Source organism: Leucoraja erinacea, chromosome 25 (genome assembly GCF_028641065.1).
Source record: "Leucoraja erinacea ecotype New England chromosome 25, Leri_hhj_1, whole genome shotgun sequence".
Lineage (NCBI taxonomy): Eukaryota > Metazoa > Chordata > Chondrichthyes > Rajiformes > Rajidae > Leucoraja > Leucoraja erinaceus.
In genome coordinates this window covers 21,711,786-21,736,601 of record NC_073401.1, presented here as the reverse complement: position 1 = coordinate 21,736,601, position 24,816 = coordinate 21,711,786, and the positions used below count along the sequence as shown (strand labels likewise).

The window sequence follows — 24,816 nt, the reverse complement described above, 5'->3', positions numbered from 1 at the left end:
AAACAGACAATATGGACAGAGACTAAGGCCTAATTGTATCCATATCAATAATGTAAATGATATAGAAGCAGAAACATGAGATAAAACTAAAACACATGCCTGAGAAAATGAGATCTGAACATGCATTGTACAAGCACACATACTCATGGATACCCAACATGCATGTACAGTATAAATACACTTTGGATTTACAAGCACAATTTGTACATGTAGATATGAAGTATGGATGAGCCGAATAAGGTCAAAATTCAAGAACATGCATTTGACAAACTGCATGTAAGGATACTCCATAAGAGATGCACATAAATCACATCCAGAACATGAAGACCATATCTTTCAAGACAGTTGCACACAAAGCAGGGCACGTACATAGGAGGCCTTAAGTATGATCCAAAACACATCTGCTCCTCACCCTCTTTTTAAGCATTGTGAAAGTCAACGGTCAAAGTATCCTTTATTGTCGACCATTCCCTCAGTAATACCTTGGCCAACACTTCAATTACTTCTGCTTCAAAAGTCACCTTTCTATACCAGAGATGGCACAACATCCATCCCTTTACTTCACTGCCCCTGGCCCTACACACTCCATGAAAATCCACACACTATACTATTTTATGTGGGTAGACTTGTATTTTTGATGATTTTTACTAGGGGCCTGCTGGCAAAGATGGTAGTTGTTTCCTATTTTATTTTGCCCTTGAACCGTGTGGCAGGCATGGCCAATTCAGATGATACAAATGAATCAGAAAGACTTTTATGATATTAAGTTATTTTTAAAATTCCAGATTATGAATTGAATTGAAATTCTCGATTGGGATTTAGAGTGAATTCTTGATCCTGTCGTCTGAATTACCAGCCCCATAATTTAACTGCTGCACTACCATTTCCACCTCAGGGACAGAGAAACAAAACACAGACAAGTACTCACACTGTGGAACACCTCCATTCAACTGCCAGTGTAACCGCGAGTCCATTTGATTCTCATTTTCAATTACCGTTGCAATCTTATTGATCTTGAAGGCACCAAAAGTCCAAGTAATTACATGTTTTGATTAGGTACTAGACTCAAATAGAATCCAATAATTTCAGACCATAATTGCTCTGATTATGCTATTGTTCTGCTAGTCCATTCCTTCTAACCTACCTTTGTTTAACATGTACAACTTGGACATGACCTTTGATATCTTTACCTAAAGAAAAATATATACTTTCCATAGTGGGATTACAAGCAAGATTTATTCCACCAGTTGAAGAGAAGACAGAATGTTTGCAGGAGGCGAGATGGAGTAGACTGGGACTGCATTTATTAAATCGATTGAAATGTACATAATTAATGTAGGATTCAATGAACAAGACTCAGGAAGGATGTTTCCCCCTGACTGAGGAATGTAGATCCTGGGTTACAGTCTCAGAATATGAGGGTGGCTGGTTTTATTTCTCTAGCCCGGAAGGCAGGGGAGGCTCAGCAATCCGGTTCATTCGAAACAGAGATAGATTTCCTGATGATAAGAGAATCAAGGGATATGGGACCGTGCAGGAAAATGGCGCCATGGTAAATTAGCCATGATCTCAATGAAAAGGACCAAATCAGAACACATTTAGGACAGCCAACCTTCAGTTGCTTCTGCTCTCTTTTCTGTTCTGTGCTTGTTACCTCTGGCACACCTTCCAGCATCTGAAAGTCATATTATGGAAATACTCCTTCACAACTCTTTAAAAGAGGTGCAAGGAACTGCAGATGCTGGAATCTTGAGCAAAAAAATTGCTGGAGTAACTCAGCTGGTCAGGCAGCATTTGTGGAGGGAATGGACGGGCAACGTTTCGGGTTGGGACCCTTTCTCATATTACTTCATATTCAATTACTTCCATTTCCCCGCTCTTTCCTCATGTTCCAATTCTTTTTGGACACTATTGGCTCACACTCATCCTACTTTCAGGGCATCGGATTCTTTTGGCAATTGTTGTATTTTTCTACCACTGAAAGAACTTCACCTCGGTTATTTCATTAAATGTTTCATGAATCAGAATGCTCCTTTGCTATCTGAAAGAGACCATTTCCAGTTTCTTCACATAACTAAATCTATCCTATGTACATTTCTAGTAGTTCTCTTTTGTATGCTGCTTAAAGTACCAAAAGCCCAGAATTAACCACGATACTCCAACTGGAAGTATGCTAAATATAAAATTAAATCATGTATATGCAGACACATACTTCAGTGTAGTGCCCACATAACCATAACAGACAGCTTTCAGTCCAATTTCAGTCACATACACTCAAACAACAAAAATGAATATTGCCAGGCAGGCTCTTGGTTAAAACTTACAAACACACAAAGTGGGTGCAATGGATGCAAAAAGCAGATGGAAGATGCACATTGTAGGAATGCTCATGCAAACTGCACATTTTCTATGCTGGTAGTACACACAGGGACAACTGACAAACTGATATTGTAACCTGCACCACATTTTGCAGTAATTTCTGTGTTTTAATACATAATCGTCATCACGAACAGTCGCATAACCAAATGCCACAAGATTTCAGATATTTTAAGATACACCTTTTAACAGATGGGAGTCCACAATATAACATATAAAACAGGCCTTCTCCTTTGATATAATGACCAGCTTGTACACAAATTAAATGATATACTTTCTTTAAAACTGTCAGTAAATGGTAATCTCAAAACAAAAGTTATTAAGTTACTTTTTATCCTACATACCATTTAAAAAAACAATGTCATCCACTATTCCTAATCAAGCATTTGCCTGGTCAGGTAGTCACAGGTTACCTGTGATTACCTGATCACCTGTAATCCAGTGTGAAACTGCCTGTGCAGTGACCAATGTGGCATTATCCCATAGTAAGCGTTTTTCATTCTTGCACCAGGTGACCTTTCCATATCCTGCACCAACCATCCCCATAAGCATTAGACTCTTAATTTAGTGGCAATTAGTTCTCCTCTAGACAGTCTTGTGCTGCAGATTTTACCCACACTCTTTGCATTCTGAACTCTCATAGCTGGAGGCAGTTCATTATCCTATCCACATGAGAGAGATCTCTATGCGGCAATGAGGCAATGACTGGCTGGTGTGTTATAAGGTGGAACAGGGGCACGTCCATTTCAGGCACCCAACGTCAACATTAAGTATAGAATGATCAAGCGTAAACTTTTTTATATTTCTTCAATTTGTACTCTCGGATTGTAACATGGGGCAGGCACATATAGCCATATTCCAGTCTTACTATTGCATTCCACACTCACGAATCATGACATTTTTCAGCCGCCTTGCAGCTTCTCAGGTGGAGTTGATAAATTAGCAATAAAACAGGGTTTCTCAACTGGTATCCAATTGCACAGACTCATTCCAAAGGCTCTCACTTCGGTAGTGGAAATTCCAATTGTTTTTTCCCTCCGACACAACACCATGGATTTGGTCTCCCCTACAATTTCTAACCTTCCATTTTAAAATGCAAGACCACCCTCCCCTCCACCCCAGTACAAGATGTACTGTTGGATTTATTTTACCACAGGGCATCAACTGTGTGCTGTTTAGAAAAAGACATTATCACATACCAAGCTCATGCCTTCTACGTTGAAGGGCTGAGATATTAACACGCGTTAAGCCAATGCACATGATTGACAGATATTAAAAACACCGTTCATTCACCTTACCTTATTTCACAATTTATTTAGTTACTTTTTTTTCTCCATTATTTACCTGCCCCACCCCTCCCCATCATAGTAGAAGGCTAATTATCATCCAACATGATAAATTCATCAGCCAAAAACTCTGGACCCATTTTTTTAAATATAAATAGTGGAGTAGTTACTTGATGATTAAAAAAAAACTCCAAATGAGGTCTCCAATTCCATTGATAAAATTGTCTAGCACAATTAGCAAGCCAATGTCCCTTTCTCCCTCCATTGCAGTTGCTTTCCATATTTACCCCACCTCTTCCCCAACCACAAACGCCGAATCAGGTAACAACAGTGCGAGTCTAACAGCGGAAATGGTGCAAAACTGGAAGCAGCTAGTGGCCACCGTGCATCAACATTAGTCAGCAGCTTGGATCCAAAAATATTTACTTATTAAAAATCAAAATAGAAGATAGAATGAAGGTGCTTCATGATTTCTTGGCATCTGAAAGTATTAGGCGAAGCGATGAGGAAAGGGGTGGCATTAAAGCTGTACATTATGTACAGGGTTTTTAAATCCCTTAAGCGAGACAAGTCACTCATTTATTTTCTCTGTAGATCCATACAAATCAAATGGAATGAGATGATCTGCTCCGATCTTGGCACTGAGCTCCATTGCCGCAGTCACTTTCAATGGAAAAATAATAATTCGGAAATTGAAATATAGGAGCAACAGCACCGAGCCAACAAGACTCCACATCTGCTCTCAAACATTATCCTCCCAGGGCTCGGGGTGAGGGTGTGGGTGAGGGGAGAGTTGTGGGGCAGAGGTGGGGTGGGGATGTAAAAGAACGTTTGTTTCTGAATTTATGATATACAAGTCCGAGTGAAAGGGACTGTTCATTGCAAAGAAGTCCGTTTATTTTGTTCCTCGTTAGCAACACTTCCTCTTCTTTTTACTGTTTTTGGACAGTTTGATGACGTCATTCTGCTGCTGTTGCTGCTGTTTGGCTAAGTTTTCTTTCTTGGCACGCAGCACGAGCTCTGTGATGCAGTTGAACATCTGAAAGCAAAAGCAGACGGTGAGCTTGGACCACAGCTTTACAAGGATGTTGCCAGGACACGAGGATCTGAGCTATAGAGAGAGGTTGAGCAGGCTGGGTCTAGTCTTTTACCCAGAGTAGGGGAATCGAGAATCAAAGGACATAAGTTTAAGGTGAGAGGGGAAAGATTTAAAGGAACCCGAGAGATTCCTATGAAATCTTTTACACAAGGATGTATGGAACAAGCTGCCGGAGGAGGTAGTTGAGGCAGGTACTATCGCAACATTTAAGAAACATTTAGACAGGGACATGGATAGGACAGGTTTATAGGGATATGGGCCAAACGCAGGCAGGTGAGACTAATGTAGATGGGTCATGTGGGTTAGTGTGGGCATGTTGGGCCGAAGGGCCTGTTACCATGCTGTAAAACTCTGAAGCTCGTAGAAGGAACTGACAGATGAGAAGAACCAAATTATTCACATAACCCCATCTTCTACCTCTTCGACGGCAATGCCTACCTCTTCGACGTTGAGGTTCTCCTTTGCACTGGTTTCAAAAAGTTGAATGCCCATCTGTTCTGCAAATTTTTGTGCATCGTTGGTCTCTACTACTTTGCGTGCAGGATCGTCATTCTTGTTGCCCACTGCAATAGAAGCAAAAGATTTGATAACAACAGGTCTGGTGGGAATTGGGTAAGGCAGTAACTTACAAATGTAAATGAGTGTGGGGAAGAGGTGCAAGTGAATGGGTGAAATAGGAGATGAATGGTGGGAGTTAGGGATATATGTGAATTGAAGGGGGAAACAAAAAGTTCAATGACACAGTGGAGACGGCGGGGGAAGGGGAAACCAGTTTTGTGAGCGAAATGTGTATTTACAGACACACCAAAGTGGTCGGTGGGGGTTTAATCACGAACAAAATGCATAACCGCCCATGAATGGAGATTATGCATGGCCTGCATTTTCTTCCAGTTAAACAATATCACCGTTTTTATAGCGACTAGAGAAGGGGCTGTACTCCACTTCCTCTAGGAAATAAGGTTAGCAAGTGACTAAGGGGAAACCATGCTTGACTAATCTGGAATTTTTTGAGGATGGAACAAGTAGAATGGACAAGGGAGAGCCAATTGATGTGATGTACCTGAACTTTCAAAAATCCTTTGACAAGATCCCACACAAGAGATAAGTTTGCAAAATTAGAGCACATGGTATTGGGGGTAGGGTATTGACATGGATAGAGAACTGGTTGGCAGACAGGAAGCAAAGTGTAGGAATTAACGGGTCCATTTCAGAATGGCAGGCTGTGCCAATTTCTGAATTATTATTTTTCCATTGAAAGTGGGGTACCGCAAGGCTCAGTGCTGGGACCCCAGTTATTTACAATATATATTAACGATTTAGATGGGGGAATTAAACGTAACATCTCCAAATTTGCGGATGACACAAAGCTGGAAGGAGGATGTTATGAGGCTGTAGGATGACTTGGATAGGTTGGGTGAGTGGGCAGATGCAGTATAAAGGGAATAAATGTGAGGTTATCCATTTTGGGGGCAAGAACAAGAAAACAGATTATCTGAATGGTGTCAGATTAGGAAAAGGGGAGGTGCAACAAGACCTGGGTGTCCTTGTATACCAGTCACTGAAAGTAAGCATGCAGGTACATGTAGCAGGCAGTGATGAAAGCAAATAGCATGTTGGCCTTCGTCGTGAGATGATTTGAGTATAGGTGCAAGGAGGTCCTACTGCAGTAGTACAGGGCCCTGGTGAGACCACACCTGGAGTATTGTGTGCAGTTTTGGCCTACTAATTTGAGGAAGGACATACTTGCTATTGAGAGATGGCAGCGTAGGTTCACCAGGTTAATTCCCGGGATGGCGGGATGAGAGGGGATCTTATAAAAATATATAAAATTCTTAAGGGATTTGACAGGCTAGATGCAGGAAAAATTTTCCCGATGTTTGGGGAGTCTAGAACCAGGGGTCACAGTTTAAGAATAAGAGGCGGACCATTTAGGACTGTGATGAAGAAAAACCTTTTCACCCAGAGAGTTGTGCATCTGTGGAATTCTCTGCCACAGATGGCAGTGGAGGCCAATTCACTGGATGTCTTCAAGAATGAGTTATATATAACTCTTAGGGCTAACAGATTCAAGGGATATGGGGAAAAGCAGGAACGGGTTACTAATTTTGGATGATCAGCCATGATCATATTGAATGGTTAATAGTTCAACCGAGATCAAGGGATACAAGTGCATAGTTCCCTAAAAGTGGCAGCACTGATAAACAAGCTGAAGATGGGATATGGTGTGCTTGCCTTCATTAGCCGTTGTACTAAGTAGCAAAGGTGGGTCATCATGTTACAGCAGTACACAATGTTGGTTAGGCTACACTTGTGGTACTCTTTGTGGCTTTGATTGCCATGCTCGAGGAAGGATGTGATTAAGCTAGAGAGGGTTCAGCGATTCACAGGAATGTTGCCTGGACTAGAGGGCTTGCGTTATAAAGGAGAGATTCGATAGGCTGGGACTGTATTCCCTGGGGCAAGGGATGTTGAGGGATGACACGAGTGAGGTTAATAAAATGATAAGGGGCACAGATAAGTGTAGATCGCTACAGTTTTTTCCCTGGGGTAGGGGTGTCTTAAACTAGAGGACATAGGTGGAAAGTGAGAGGGGAAGATTTATAGGGGGTCTGAGGGGAATGTTTTTCCATGGTGGAAATAAGGAACGAACTGCCAGAGGAGAGATGGTAGCAGGAATAAATACAAAATTGAAAGAACATTTGGTCCAGTAGATTTAGAAGGATGTGGGCCAGACACAGGCAAAGAGGGTTAGCTTAGATAGGCACCTTGGCCGACATGGAAGAGTTGGATTAAAGAGGCCATTTCAGTGCTTTATAATCATGAATTTGTAACACGGCAAAGTCTTCAACACATTTAACTGCAATCGCTTGATCTTCCATGCCCTCTGGCTCCATTAGCACCCCTTCTTCCCCCACTCCCCCCGCCCCTATTAGCCCTTAACTGATTCACCTTTATACTCATCAACTTGATTAAAGACTGAGACACTGTAGATGCTGGAATTGAGCAAAAACAAATTGCAGGAGGAATTCAATGGGTCAGATAGCATCTGTGTATGGAAATGACCAGACGATCGTTTGGGTCAGGATCTTCCATCCTCCAGCTGCTTCATTTCTTAAATAATTTTGGTTTTACTTTTATGTTAACCATTATGCTATTCCAATACTAATTTTCTGTAATTGCTTTGGTCAGCTACTGTGTGTCTGGTATTTATCATGAAGATCCCCTTTTCCATTTTACGTTTATCTCCGTACATCCAGGAAGCTCTTTGCAAGTCATTCCTCATCTCTTGCAATGGCACTTCACAAATTCCCAAATGCAAAACTAGGCTCACTGTCAGACCATCCCATTATTCTGATTTACACCCCCTCTCGATCCATCTTGTGTTTCTTTAGTCTCATTACTTCCCCTTTTGCCTAGCATCATACCCCCATAATTTAATCTCTCCAGCTTGACACTTTATCGCAGATCTTCCCGTTTCCTCTTTCCTACCAGATCCTTTTCTGCGATACTTAACACTGGTTACATTTTAAATTATTTTCCGTTGTAATAAAACGATCAGCACTTTAAATGTTACACCTGCTTTTCCCTCCACAGATGCTTCCTGACAATTAGCATTTCTATCATTTCCTGCTTTTAGGAAATGGCAACAGAACCGAGGGGAAGCTGCCCTTAACTATGTAGTACGAGTGGGAATACTCAAAGAGCAGATTCACAAATAGTTCCTGAAAGAGCTTTGGATAAATACACATATGAAAATTTTTCTAGAGCCACGAGGGAAAGCGATGAGTGGAATTCCTTTTAATAGCACAGGCTGGTGAGCAAAATGGCCACGACTGAGATATATCATTTTGTTTCTGTTCCATAATTGACAAAATGTCCATAATTGAACAATAACCTGGCAAAGTTTTCCCAAATGGAGGCAATATTTTTTAAATAGTGAAAGCTAAGAAAATTCAAAACTACAATTTACAATATTAAAATGAAGGGCTGAGAAAGCTGTCAAATAATTTAACACAGTGATCTTTAACCTTTTGGACCTAGGTTTACTTCTGGCCCAGACCAGACGAAGACCTTCTGTTCAGTGTCAGTCTGTGTGAGCTGATAGGGAACACACTCAATGCAGTCCCTCGAACTATGAAAAGTTGGAAATGCCAATAACTTTGTGTAGATGATAATCTTATCTAAATTACACTTGAGTACACAAAGTGAAATGACTGTTGAAGAAAGTACACTTTGAAACTGTGCTCAAGCTCGCTGTTGCTGAGGAATTCTAGGCGGGCAGGAGGGAAGGGGGTGCCTGAAGAGTTTGTATTGACACACCAGCTTGGAGTGCTGGATCAGGACACCCACAGCCAATTCATTGTGCTATCTTTGATAATATAATAAAAACAAAGTTAGAGCAGCAATGACTCCCAGATTACAGCCAATAACACCATTGGGGGGATTTTCTGCACCTAACTCATGTTGTGCTGCAGCAGATTCCGAGACCCAACAATAAAACCCTTGAAGATCAATCCCCTTTCACAGCACATGCCCAACTGTTTTGTCATTAGGATTAAAATGGCCGAATGGAATATTTTGAGCAACTTACTGGTAGATAATTCTGAAATTAGACAAACAGATTACACAATCAAAATTTGTAGAGTGAAATATATGCAAATTAACAGGTTCCCTGAATTTAAATTTATTTGTGGCCTTGAGTAGTGACTTTATATGGCAAAAATGACAGCATGTAAAACTCTGCCCTAAGCTTTTAATGAATGGTAAAAACATCAGAAATTTAGGCAGGAAAAATAACAAAGCAAGCACATTACTTAAATAGAAAAAAAGAACATAGAACAGTACAACAGGAATAGGCCCTTCATGTCATGATGTGTGTGGTGAACACACTACCCACTTAAACTCGTCCCTTCTGCACTGCACATGGTCCATATATTCATGCATCTGTCTAAAAGCCACTACTTCGACCACCAGGCATCTACCACTCTTAAAACAATTGTCTCAAATTTTCCCTTTAAACTTTCTCCCTCTGACCTTATAACTATGCCCTCTAGTGTTTGACTAAAGGAAAAAGATTCTGACTATCTGACTCTATCAATGCTTCTCATAATTTTATAAACTTATATTAGGGCATTGCAAAGTTTCCGACACTCCAGAGAAAATAATTGACCTTCATACAACCTCTTTTTATAACCAATAATCAGGCAGCATTCTGATAAACCTTTTCTGCACCCTCGCTAAGCCTCCATATCCTTCCTGTAATGGGGCAACCAGCACTGGTGATAGATTGCAGTGCCCTGAAGTGCAGAGGCATCTAGCGATCCCAATGCACAATGCAAAATGGCTAGTATCCAGGTAATGCAAGTAATTCGAAGCACTAATGTTATCATTTGTTGTGTGGAACTGAATACAAAGCTGGGAGCCACAGTTATACACGGCATTAAGAAACATCATCTGTACACGACATAGGCAGTTATACACAAGGAGGGATGATAAAATGCATGGAGTGATACAGTGCGAAACAGGCCCTCCAGCCACCATAGGCGCATCAAGTCATTAAGTATCCATCTATATTAATCCCATTTTCCCCTGCTCTTGCGTACACATCACTCCAGTTCTTCTGGCACCTTCTGAGGAGTTGGAAGCATTTCAGAAAAGGTTTGCCACAGCAATATTTGGAATTATCACTCATTCACTTTGAGCAGTTTGAGCAGGCTGGTATCATTGAAGCTAAGAAGAGAAAGAGGGGACTTAATTCGAAATATAATATTATGATGGATCTTGACTGGGTGAATCTCAAGATTATATGCAAATCCCAGGTAACGATGAGTTAAGAGTACAGGAGGAAAATTGATAATCTGAATGGTGCCAGAACAACAATCTTGCTCTCAACATTAGCAAGACCAATTATTAACTTCAGGAGGGAAAGGCCAAGGATCCATGAAGCCGTATTCATCAATGGGATGATGCTGGAGAGTGTGTACTGCTTCAAGTTTCTGGGTGTGCACGTCTCTGAAGGTCTGTCTTGGGCCCAACACACTGATGCAATCACAAAGAAAACTCATCAACGCCTCAGATGATTGGGAAGATTTGGAATGTCACCGAATATTCTGTCAAACGTCTACAGCAGTAGGGGAGGGATTATATCGACAGGTTGCATCAGGACTGTTCAGTAACATGAAACACCCAGGAGCGATGGCGGCTGCAGAAAGTAGTAGATATTGCCAGTCCCCAAGGGATACTGACTTCCCCATCGTCAAAGGGATCGGCAGGAAGTGCTGCCTCAAAAAGACAGCTAATATCAAAGACCCACATTACCCTGGCCATGCTCTCATGTCACCACGACAATCAGGAAGCACCTACAGGAGCCCGAGAACTGTGACCACCAAATTCAAGAACAGCTTTTCTCCAGCAACCAGCAGGCTTTTGAACTATACTGCAGAACCCAAACCACAACTCTAGTTCAGCAACAATCTACTATGGAGTTTTTTTTTGGTTGCACTACATACTTCAGCTTTACATTATTATGGACTACTTACCTAGTACTACTTACTTTTAATTTATTGAACCATTAATAATTGTATATTTATTTGTTGTGTTATTGCATTAATTGGTCTGTAATGCAGCAGTAAGAAAAGTCATTGTTTTATTCCTGCTACATATGACAATTAAACATTTTAATTTTAGAGATAGAGTGTAAACAGGCCGCCATCCCACCGAGTCTGCAGCGACCAGCAATCCTAGGGACGTACTGGGGATAAATTTACAGAAGCCAATTAACCGACAAACACGCACGTCTTTGGAGTGCGTTTGGAGGAAACTGGAGCACAGGGAGAGAAAACCCACGCAGCCACAGGGAGAACGTACAAGCTGCATACAGACAGAACCCGTAGTCACGATCGAACCCTGGTCTCTGGCGCTGTGAGGCGGCGACTCTACTGTTGGACCACTCTGCTGCCATTAGTCGCTTGAGGTGACGATTCCACGAGATTCTGGAATGAGGGGTTACTGTTTAAATGTCAGGGTTGCCCACTGAAGACTTGACGCGGGAAGAAATTTCTCTGACGTTCACGACTCTTTGGATATCTCTTCCTCAAAAGGTGGTAGAAACAGAATGTTTGAATATCTAAGAGAGGTTGATAGAGTTTTAATAAGCAAATGAGGTCTACGTTTATGGTGGGCAGATGGGAATGCAGAGATGGGGGGTGACAATTAGATCAGCCACGATTTCACATCACACGTGGAGCAGGGTTGAGAGGTAATCATTTACCCAAGCTCCTATGTTTGTAAAATTATCTATCATATCTTTGGAAATGGAGGGACACAGGTGGATGAGTGACATTCTTATTGTGAATGAGTGAATCATCAAACAATTTCCTTATTTCATTCCAATGTACAATGGTAATGATATACATACCCAGTATCCGACACACATCATCACAATTCTGGTTTATTTCATGTAACCACCGCTTGACGTTAACAAATGATTCTGCACTGGTGACATCATATACCACTATAACCCCGTGAGTGCCTCTGTAATACCTGCCAAATAAGAAGAGATAACATTTAAGACACTTAGGGTTGATTTCAGTGAAGTTAATGCTGAATTTAATTCAGCTTGACACTTTGAGGGAGTGCCACGGGTGTACAGTGTGTTATTTTCCCAGATGAAAAGATCCCATGCGTCTCCACAGTGAATATAAAAAATCCTGTAAGAAAATCTGAATGGAAGATGTTGTCTTTGGCCAACATTAACAAGACTAAAAACAGTCATCAATCAGCCCACTCCTGTTGGTGGGAACATATACTACACGCAATGAATGCTGTGCTTATCTTCAAGAGGGAAACGAGAAGCTTATTGGCTGTGAAGCGCTGTGTGGTTTTGAAGTTGCACAATATTTATTATTAATGTTTTATGTGTCATTCCTAACTGTCACTATGTGTCATGTTGTCGCTTGTGGGCGGAGCACCAAGGCAAATTCCTCGTATGTGAATACTTGGCCAATAAACGTAAACTTAAAACTTTTTAAATGAGAGTGCTCTCAGGTCTAGAATTGTAGTTTCTTGCATCCTCTGCTGAAAATGTCAATAGGTTTATTTGTATGAGTTAGTGATAAAGAGTTTGTGAGCAAGTTAAATTATCTACCTTGACTATGGACGTGCCCAGGTCTCTTCCTCTTACAAACATAGACATGAATTATGGCATTCAAGGATAATCTTGCCATTTCAGGATCTCCCACAAAATCCCACACAGGAGACAAAAGCCATCCTAATAGAGAAGTTTTGCCATAATGGATGTAACTCCATGCGCAAGTACACATTCACTCATCATCACCAGTGTATTCATAGTATTCTCAATCTTAATACTTACTTTCTATGTTAATTATCTTTCACTGATTCTATTGATATGATGGGGTAGTGAGGGGGGAGAGGATAGTGGTGGAGGGAAAATTTGCCTCACACAAACATACAAATATCAGGAGAGTGGATATTCCTGAACTCTCTTGTACAACCAGCAACTGAAGCTTCCCAGATGGCATTTTGGTTATATTTGCCATCTGGTGTGATAGTGACTTATGCAGACCAGATGGTCTCAGCTAAGACTTCTGATTTAGTGCCGAGTTAGCTAATCTTCACAGAACGGCAGTTACAGATTTGGAATCTGTAGAGGCCAAGGCTAGTTTACATTTTATTGGTGGTGTCACTTTCAATAGGTAAAGATGAGTGCCATGCCTCCTAATCATTTAAAGGATTTTAAAAGCACTTCTTGATATTTAAATAAAATAGAAATACTTTGATAACTTTAAAATAGCTGCTGTAACAGGTCTAGATAATTGACTATAGACACAAAAATCCAAAGTAACTCAGCAGGTCAGACAGCATCTCAGGAGAAAAGGAATAGGCAACATTTTGGGTCGAGACCTTCTTCAGACTGAGAGTCAGGGGAAAGGGAAACTAGAGATTATAGATGGCACATAGAACAAATGAATGAGAGATATGCAAAAAGCAATGATGATCAAGGAGAGGTGGAGCTCACAATGGTCCATTGTTGGCTGCGGGGGAGGTGATAATGAGTTATACAGGCAGTGAAACTCAACAGGATGATAGTGAAACAAGTACGACAGCTAGGGTAGGGGAAGGACGGAGAGCAAGGGAAACTAGATAATTGACTGCCTGGTAACACTGATTGTAGCCCAGCTACAAACAACCTGCAAGAAATTGAGGAATGCAACCCTATTCAGCTGTGGCATAACCAAGAAATGATGAATCACCGGCCTAACTTCCTTAATAGTGTGCAGCAGGAGGCTCCTCAATGTTTTACTTAGTATAGCAAGAACAGCTCATTCATCTTCTCATATCTGTTCTGCCATTCAATCATTATCCTTATTTAAATCTTCAATACCACTTATTATTTTCTTCCACTCTCCCTAATATCTTTACCTAACAACTCCCTATCGAAGCTCTTTAATTTCTAGACTGGCCCATTCAGTCTTTTGGCAAAAAAATTCCAAATACCCGTGATCTACCTCTTCCTCTTTGACGACCCTCAGACTATCCTTGATTGGACCTTGCTGGCTTTACCTTGCACTAAACGTTATTCTCTTATCATGTATCTACACTCTGTAAATTTAAACACGTATTGTCTTTCTGCTGACTGGTTGCACACAACAAAAGCTTTTCACTGTACCTTGGTACAAGTGACAATAAACTAAACTAAATTGATCTGTATGCGATGCCTGGTCTGGCTCTCACTGAATAACCCCACCCCATGTTGTGGAACACCCGTCGCCACAGCAGATGGTAGCTGATCTAACAAATTTCACTTTGAACAGTTCCATTAACTTCTGGGAATTCCGGTGCTACTAAATCGGCATCAAAGTTGAGTTCTGGTCAAGGAACCCAAAAGTATCACTTTGTTGGTTCAAACTGATATGTGGAAAGCAGGAATTGGCATTGATATGGTTGAAATGAACACAGTGAATTGGTTTTGAAGTCAGCAAAAAGGGGCGTTTCAAGATATCCAAAATTATTTGGCATTACTCTATCAGATTGGGATTAAAAGTTGACAAGTAAACTGCTCATATTTTAAATCCAAGTTCCTCATTTCAACCATTTGGGATTCAGTGGTAGCGGTCCCTCCTGTTCATCTGGACCAGCAGGTAATAAGTAGTTTTTCTTCCTCAAACACAAACCCAGGTTGTCGACACAGCGTTGCTAGGATGATTCAATCAACAGGAAGTGGAAAACAGCTGGGGATGGTGATTAACTAAACTCCAATTAGCCTCCCTTTGCTCTGATATTTAATTTCATTCACATGTTTAAACTATAATGTTTTATTCTTAACGTTTTAATGTTTTATTCTTAATGGTTTACTGTATGTCGTGTTGTTACTTGTGAGTGGAGCACCAAGGCAAATTCCTTGTATGTGTACATACTTGGCCAATAAACTTATTCATTCATTCAATTCAAGTTTTTTTCATAAACTATTTTCAATATCTGAGCATCACCAGCAAGAGAGACATGAATCACCTTCTTGAAGTGTGCCGTCCTTCTGGTAGGGGTGTTTCTGCAGTGCAGAAAGCTCTAGCCTCAGACCCAGTGACAATGAAGGATCAGCTATGTATTTCCAAGCTAATATTGGAGAAGAATCTGTAGACAGATGCCTGGTCCCCTCGTCTATATTAGTGATGGCATATCAGCCACTAGGCTTGGAGCAACTTTGAATTTGGTGCTTATCGCAATGCTGGATGATCTGTGCAGTTTTATTACTTTTGTTTAAACATATGGACTTTTGCTTGACCACTTCAGAGAGCATTTCAAAGGAAACCACATGTAAGCCAGACCAGGGAAAGACGACAGGAGTTGACCAGATGGGTCTCGTCTGCAATCAGGCAGATTTTCACGGTCGTCTTTACAGATATTCGTTGACACTTTTGTCCAGACCAAACTGGATTATTAATTCTCGATAATTCATTTAAATTCCACTACTGCCCTGTTGGGATTGAGCTCAATTCTCTGGGTTGCTGGTTGGGTCTCCATGTTGCCAGTCTGTTGACTTTCTCACTGTAGCAAGGTAAAGTAATACAAATTATAGCTAATACAAAAGCACAAAAGGGGCACATGTGACTAATTATTTTTCATTGATATTCTGAGTGCGGGATCAAATCTTACACTAGACTAGGGTAACACTGCAATCATTACCGAGTGTTGGTGTACCTTGTCGGGATGCCTTATCGCCTTGGACAAGTCTTGACTACGTTCAATTGTAATTGTGTGGAACTCAGAGGTATCCTGGCCATCTTTCATCCCTCAAGGCACATCAACAACAGATTATTTGGTCATTCCATTTAAATTACAAGTGAGAGCTTGTTGTTGACAAATCATTTGCCAAGTTTCCTACATTGTCAATGACCATTTTTCAAAAGTATGTCATTTGTACAAAGTGCTTTGTAATGTCTTGAGGTTGGTTTAAAAAAAAAAAATGAATGCAGATTCTTTCCTTGATATGCAAGTTCCCTTGTCTATAAATCCTAACAATGAAGGAGACAAAATGTATCAGTAGCAAACAAAAGGAGTATCATTAGGAAATAGATTCCTACAACATAGCAAAAAGATATTTAATATATCTTTTAAAACATGTTTCTAATTTAACAATAGTTTCCATTTAGATTGTCATGTATAGTGAGTCTCAAAGCACCAAGAAAGGAAACTGAGCTTATGAAAGGAAACCACAAAGTCTGAGTTCACATTTTACAACACCACAGATCTCAAGCCGAGCTGCAACAAAAAGTCGCTGGCACACATGTGGATATAAAACCTGTCCATGCACCTGACCACATACATCACTGAATAGCAGTCATGTGATACAAAAGATCACTGCGGGCAACAATCAATGATGCAGACATTTATTAGATGTGGGCGTCACGCAAAGTCAGCATTTATTGGCTGGCATAAATTACATGAGAAGATGGAGGCGAGTCAATTCTTGAACCAGCTTTCTGGTGAATTACTCCCACAATGCTGTCGGAGAGGGAGTTCCAAAATTTCGATCCCACCAAGTGCTGGAGTAACTCAGCGGGTCAGAGAGCATCTTTGGAAGATATGGATAGGTGATATTTTGGGTTGGGACTCTTCTTCAGATTTGTAAAACCAGCATCAGCAGTTCCTTGTGTCCAGGATAATGTGCAAGTTGGAGGGGAACCCACAAGTTTGTGGTTCCCATGTACTCATTGCCCTTGTCCTTTGAGAGGCACCAAAACATTGTTGGAACTAACTGCAGGGCATTTTGTCCAATTGTAAAACAATGCAGCCAGGGTGTGGCAATAGTGGAGGGATGGAATATTTGGAGATCAGGAGATGAGGCACTTGCATCTGACCAGCTTTTGTAGCGGTATTAGGATGCTGCTTGTTGGGAACCTGCTAACAGTAATGTCATTGAATATCAAGGGTAGGTTCTTTAACCTTTTTTACTGCTTTAATTGATTGCTGCTGTGGAGAGATACATCGGCAACATCCAGAATACGAGAATTGGTACAGGAAGGTTTATTCAGGTTCGTTTTCGCACCATTTGCCATAGACTTAGCGTGGCTGCTTTACCTGTCAGAACTACCAAGTTACCCAGAGTGCAGGAGGTCCCCAAGTTGCAAACACCCAGTTAATGGACACTCACACACACAAATGTGCTCTTTTCATACTAAATTCCAAAGTCCGACATACTGTAGTTCCTATGAACGGCAGAACTAGTTTCCACTCTTTCCCCATTCCTGGTAATAGTTCTTTATCAGTCTTATGTGCTTTTGATATCATTCATTACAATACTGCACAGGTATAGTTATATTTCTGACATGGACAAAATCAACTTATGGCTATGTGTAAAATTTATTTCGTGTCGATGGCAAGTATACACTCAACCATTGTTCACTTCCAGAATGGGCTATAATACACAAAGGACTATCGATCATCCTGTCTCAGTTAATGATAAGTAATAATTAGGGATTTCCTTGTCCCCGTTTGACTTGGTGCCATGAGACAAAGAGATAGAAGGGAAGTAATGGAGACTTCAACAGCGAAAACATGCAGGGCCATTCCCTTCTGACTCTCCGTCATTGTCCAATCACCTGCAGTAGTGCAGGATATGGGCACAAAAGCACAATGGGAGCAGATGAGATGCTGGTTGAAATGAACCATGTTGTCCGTGAATCAGGTTAAGAGGGAGTTAGATGTGGCCCTTGTGGCTAAGGGGATCAGGGGGTATGGAGAGAAGGCAGGTACGGGATACTGAGTTGGATGATCAGCCATGATCATATTGAATGGCGGTGCAGGCTCGAAGGGCCGAATGGCCTACTCCTGCACCTAATTTCTATGTTTCTATGTTTCTATCAGTCCAGCTATTTTGAACCAACCCACTGGTTTCATCGTTACAATTACAAATGCTCTCTTTATAAAATTAACAACTGTTTTTTCTTCACTGGTGAAGTTAAATTAACTTGCTGTTGCATTGGGGTTTGAGCATGACACCAGATGGTTAATCCAGGCCTCAGGGTAACTAGCCCAGTCATTAAACCAAATGCATCCATTCCCAGAGAAGGATGTATATCTCCTGCACAAATTAGATCTGGGCACAGTGCAAGCACTTTCTACGTAAACTAGATCTTGGACACACCGCAGACACCTCCTCTTTAATTAGATCCTTGGTGTATTGCAGCTGGCAGCCACAGCCTACACAACAGGACCAATTTGGTTGTCAAAAGCTCATGGTGAAGCTAAGGAACTCACTGTTAAATGAGGCGACAACTTCTGAAGTGGCAGATGCGCAAATAAATATGAATAGCAAAACCCTACCGCGCCATTTGTTCTGCTCCACTGGAAGCTTTTTATAATGAGTATTTCACTATTGTAAAGTGGAAGCTTTCGTGCGGTGGGTATGGATTAAGCCTGAAGCAGATGAGTAACTACAGGTATATGTAGCTTTTTAATAATGTGATAGGTGTTGATGCTAATGACTACCAAGGGACTATATTGACAGCGACTCAACATGCTAGCAAAAATTAAATTTTAATATTTTATTGGTGACATTTTGAAGCTCTCTATCAAAACTGCAAAGTTCCCTTTTAACAGAAATGAAACCTTATGGACTTAGCAAATAAATGAGAAATTCAGCTGCCTTTGCCTGAACCATCCGTGGGAGGTGACACAAAGTTTGAATTTAAAATAGATGCTAGTTAAAAAATAGAACCTGTGGGGAGGTTTTAAAAAAAAAAAACCCCACAAATAATAATTATTGAGACGTTTTCCCTTCTTTGTGTGTGTCAGCTCCCCGGAGACAAAAATATGAAGCAATCAGCGGTGATGGATGCACACACAACTTTATTAACATTGCTGACAGATAATTATACATTAGCACAGGTTGATTTCAATGGGAGAATGGCAACATGAATGATGTAATACCAGTGCCATCACCAGCAATCCCAAAGCTGCTTTCATGTCATGGTGCCAGCAACAGCCAGCGAGGGAGGTGTGAGCAGCAGGCCACCAAGACAGGATGAGCAAAAACCGTGATGCTGGAAAATACATTAACCTACCAAGGCGGGATGGTGGTGGGGGAGAGGGGGGAGGTGATGTATTTGATGTTTGGCCAGCAGATATATTCTTAATGCTGTCTGGCAAGGCAAAAAAATAAAATAAATCATTGCGAATCCAGAATGCCATAAAAGACTGAACCAAAAACCTGAGCAAGTAGCACAGTTGAGTGGAAGGAACTTTTTTCACACAGAGAGTGGTGAATCTCTGGAACTCTCTGCCACAGAGGATAGTCGAGGCCAGTTCATTGGCTATATTTAAGAGGGAGTTAGATGTGGCCCTTGTGGCTAAGGGAATCAGAGGGTATGGAGAGAAGGCAGGTACGGGATACTGAGTTGGATGATCAGCCATGATCATATTGAATGGCGGTGCAGGCTCGAAGGGCCGAATGGCCTACTCCTGCACCTAATTTCTATGTCCATGTTTCTATGATAAGTAGAGGCAACTGTGTTTTAACACACAGTATACAGGCAAGCATGTGAAATGGTGGGGAAGAAACACTGATAAAGAAGTGCCATTTGTCACTCCTTAAAATGTGGCCTGCAGAACAAGGGATGTTTAAGTTAAATCCCATCGTGTATTGTGTTAGTTTCATTCGTATGGCTGTATGGCAACTCAAATCTCACTGTACCAATTGGTGCATGTGACAATAAATGTAACTTGAACTTAAACTCCCAACCAATGAGTGTGCCACCGCCAAATGATCTCAGTGTGCCACCCCGCCATCACATATCTGCAGTCCACTTAAGTATCATGACATGGAAGGCAAGCTGCACAAAAAAATGGAAATCAGAACAGACTGAAAATGTTCCTAATCTTTATCTTTCAAGCTAATCTTTATCTTTCTCGGCCATAGATGACATCTGCGATGTCCACTGCGGTCATCAAGAAGGCTGCAAATCTACTGTTGAGTGGTGAAGCACACCTGGACTCTAAGTGCTGAGCTCTGGTTTACGAGAACAAATTAAGCATGTATGGCAGCTGCAACATGGCAGCAGGGAGAGATCAGACAGGAAGCGCAGAGGGTCCTAATCTTTATCTTTCAAGCTTGTGGCAATCAAGTCGAATGATCCTGACCGGTTCAGGAAATCTAGGTATGGTCTTTGTGAAGCTATCAGGGAAGCCTATTGATTGTGGCAAGCTAGCATGCTATAACTGACTACAAATTAAAGCCGGGCAGTTTTGCTGCCAACAATGCATCTCTCCGACGTCCAATGCATTTTAAGCTCGTTTTTAACAGAATGTTGTGAAATTATGTCATTGTCAAGTCTCAGGTGCACCTGCATCCAAGGTCACCATCACAGACTTCAGATCGGCCTTCCCAAGAGTGAACATGTAAAAAGTGACTGGCATGGACGGAATGTACAAGGAGTGGGATGTGAAAGGGGAATAACTGAACCAATGGGAATGGGTGATTGATAGCCGACATGGATTTGGTGGGTTGTAGGGCCTGTTTCCATGCTGTATTTTTAATAAAATAAAGGCCCCTTAGCAGAAGCGTCCACGTCACTGGGCTGGAAACTGGAAGTATCCTGAGCTAATTCTGCTACCACCATCATCTATTGCAACAAGTGATGGCTCTCACTGATTGTCGCCGGAAGTTATATACTTGGCAGCTCTTGACGATGACAGCAATGTCAACATTTGAAACATGGAAGATGGACACGAAAGAAGAATAAAATAAATAAAGTCATATGCCTGCCTAAAAGGGAAGGATGGAACTCATCATAATGCATCTGTATTATGATTTTGAGCATAATGCATCTGCATTACGAGCTGGCATTTTGCTGATTATGGTTTTAAATTTTCAGAGAACTGTTTCTACAATAGAAATTAATCATGATTTGGCAATGTTTGGACACTTCCTCGAAAATCCACCACTTCACGTTAGCCAATGAACTGCTTTGACCCAGGCCACCCAAAACTCAGTTAATTTTAAGGAAAATGAATCTGGCAGAGGACATTTCTTGAAGGTTTTTCTTCCTGCAGTCTGTGAACGTTGCCCATTAGAAGCAGAATAAATGCCCATGTAGCCAGTAGCCTAAAATTAAAAAAGGCTGGAAATACACGGCAGGTCAGGCCTCCATCATTAAGTGCTTTGAGAGGCTGGTCATTAGTGCGCAGATGGTCTAGATCCTCCAAAATTTAACTTTCTGATCCATTGATCACAATCAGTGAGGATGTGTGACAAAACATCCTCGATGATCTTTTTCAACGTTTCAGGATGAAGATCTTTTGCCAAAACTGGAAGGTGGAAAAAGAAACTTGCTAACTTGTTGGGTGATTGGAGGTGGGAAGGTTTTTTCCCTTTTGGACACAGTAGGTGTGACAATGGGATAATTGTTTCGCTGTTTCTCTTCCCACAGAGCCTATGTTCTCCACTCTGTATCTGCTCCCACTAATTGCTGATCAGATAGCCTTGTTTACAGCTTATCCCACCGTCACCCAAGCTTTACCCACAGAGACATCCTCCCACTCTCCCGGCAGCTTAACATGCTTCTTTACTCTCCCAGTGCTGACAAAAGGGTCCCCAGCTTGAAACGTGACTATTTTCCTTCCCACAGACCCAGCCTGACCTCTTCAGTATTTCCAGCATTTTCTGTTTTAATTTAAAGATTTCCAGCATCTGCAGTTTTTTTTTAATGTTCATTCACTAGTCTCATGGTAACCATTAATGGAAGAAAGTCACAAATTAAATATGAAAGCTAACAAGGGTTGGAATTTATTGAGGAAAAACTGTCCTCTGCCTTCCATCCCCTCCCCCAGAACAGAACATCAGTTTGTATTCAGACATTCTGTGCCGTGGCCAAGTACCAAATACCATTTAGAAGCGAGGCCAATAATAGTAGTAACTTGGATTACATATCAGTTGAGACCCAATTCTCTTACAGAACAGGCTCAGCCAGTCAGGGTTGGGCGATGATTGGACACAACGAGTTGTTATATGGACAAAAAGGTAGAGTAACTCAGCGGGTCAGACTCCATCTCTGGAGAAAAGGAATAGGTGATGTTTTGGGTCAAGTCCCTTCTTTAGACTGAATCAGTCTTCAGAGTCTGAAGACCTGAAACATCACCTATTCCTTTTCTCCAGAGGTGCTGTCTGACCCGCTGAGTTACTCCAGCTTTTTGTGTCTATCTCGGTTTAAACCAGCATCTGTAGTTCCTTCCTTCGCAAGTTATATACTGTTTGAAATTTACATCCAAATACTCGATAAGGAGGTTGAAAGGAAAAGTAAAACAATCTCTGAAAAGAAAGAAAAGTGTCACGATGATTCAAAGCTATTTACCTTGTTGGGGAGAGAAGTGCAGAAGAGGGGGTTTCCCCTGGGAGTGGACAAGCGAAGTCTAGACAAGGGTTAAAAACTGGAACAGTGATTTTTTAAAATATGATTATGCCTCACTTGCAGAATCAGCAGCATTCATTGGCCCATTGCTCACACTGATACAGACTTTCACTCTGATACCATGGAGTTGTCATGGACACAAATTATTCATTCTTACACCGGCAAGCAGTAGGGATCTGTCCTCGTCAACAACTTGCATCAGACATATGCTCCACAGTAAATGAGGAAAAAGGCAGACAATGCTAATCCTTTATACTGGGATTGTGCTGCTGATTCCTGGTGGACTAGGGCTATTAGAGAGACAAAACCTGCCAGATTCATTTCAGCTCAGTACAAACATTAAAATAAAGCTTTTATTTACAGAGCAAAATAAATGGGGTGGACAAAAGTGTGGTCAAAGCAATGGACTGGGAAAACGTAACCGCTGAAATGTGCACCTCTGACCTGCCATCTCTTTGTGTCAACCGTTTTCGCTACCTTAGTTACATTGGACTAAATGTTTGAAAGTATGTTATTTATCTCTGGATCAGATTCAGATTCAGATTCAGATTCAATACTGAAGGCTTGCATTCTCCTCAAGATATCCTGATCTCGCAGGCCACAGTGTGTACTCTCTGTAGTATGACCTTAGGATCCTTCTTGAAGATGACCGTTTTCAGTTTTACAACCTGGCAGCTCTTGACTTTGATACAAAATTGGCCATAGTGCTGTGATATTATTCCATCCTATTTAAAAGCATAAGATCCTATTTTTTGTTTACTGTATACACTAATTACATTGCAATCTACAAAAATCCTGGGATTACCATTAAAAATTGTCCAGATCATGCAATTTTAATCAACTGGTAGAATAAAGATATTATTGATTATAAATTGCAATTTAAACAAACATATCCTATGCATCTGATTATGCCAAAGTCAAATGACTTCACTGTTTGTTCAAAAGGAAAATAAAACTGGCTGGCCAGATTAGCTGAAGTCAGCTAATTAGTAAACTGGATCCAGGAATACAAAGCATGGGAAGAAGCTAGAAAATACAGAATACAAAATGACGCAATTTTGTTTTTTGTCCTATATTTTACAGTTGCACACGTATTCAAGTTGCACATATAATACACACAAACACTCAAGAATGAAAGACGCCACAGAAAATGGTGGACATTGCCTGGTTCATCAGAAGCACCAACTCCCCACTATTGAAGGCATCGCTACAGGAAGAGCTGCCTCAAGGTGGTAGCTACTATTAAATACCCATACCACCCTGGCCAACACCAAACTATTACAGATCTTGCACTATGTTGCTTAGCTTGCACTATTGTGGTCTGGTTTACCAAGAGTAAGCGAACAATATTGCTTGTTGCATTTATTGTGCCTGTAAAGCAGCAGCAATTAAACAATTTCATTGTTCTGGACCCAGTCTTGTGACAATCAAACACTCTTGACATTGCAAAGGCAAGAGCTGGAACGACTTACTCTCTATTGATCTGAAGGGACATCGTGTAAATAGTACAAGATATTTAGATTTATTAGCACCACTAAAATATACAAGTCAGCGGCAACTGTGATCAAACATAACATCAGCTCTGGTTGCCAAGACACAGAACTGTTCCAGTAATAGAGGAGGTGCCGAGAAGCCAATCCTCATTGTGACAGGTCAGAGCTGGCGAATGGCAATAGATTTTTGTCCTGAAAATAAGCTGACAACGCTGCCAATGATGAACACAACTACGGAAGTGAAGAGGGCAAATCCAGCCCACATCCTTAAATAGCAAAACAAAATGAGAAGAGTAAACACACATTCAAACTAGTAAAAGGTACATTTAAGGCTCAACAAGATCTTTTTTTAACGAAGCATGAGCAACACATCAATAAGAGGAATAAAATAAAATTATTTTGTCAGTTGAGAAAATAATTAGAATATGGCAAAAGGAATGTCGAAATTTTCTGAATGAACCAAGATCAAAAAAATTGCTCTCCTCTTTCACAATTCTTTGACATTTTCTTCAGTCACCCTCTAATTTCGGCTTGATGTTCCTCTATCAGTTGGATGGCCCAGAATACAACCCCACAATGAAGATACTGTACAACATAACCTGGTCAGGGTAGTATGACCAGATTATATAACCTTACTA

The 24,816-nt window shown here is 41.0% G+C and overlaps 1 protein-coding gene across 1 annotated transcript in view; it reads right to left on the bottom strand.

The window, feature by feature from the left end:
- Positions 1-2,446: 2,446 nt before the first annotated feature.
- rab35b (RAB35, member RAS oncogene family b) overlaps positions 2,447-24,816 on the bottom strand; it is a 50,803-nt gene continuing 28,433 nt past the window's right edge. The window contains exons 4-6 of the mRNA XM_055656018.1: positions 12,179-12,303; positions 5,200-5,324; positions 2,447-4,701 (exon numbers count right to left, since the gene is read on the bottom strand). Coding sequence (XP_055511993.1) covers positions 4,573-4,701; positions 5,200-5,324; positions 12,179-12,303 — 379 coding nt within the window. The 3' untranslated portion in view covers positions 2,447-4,572. The remainder of the gene's footprint in view (positions 4,702-5,199; positions 5,325-12,178; positions 12,304-24,816) is intronic.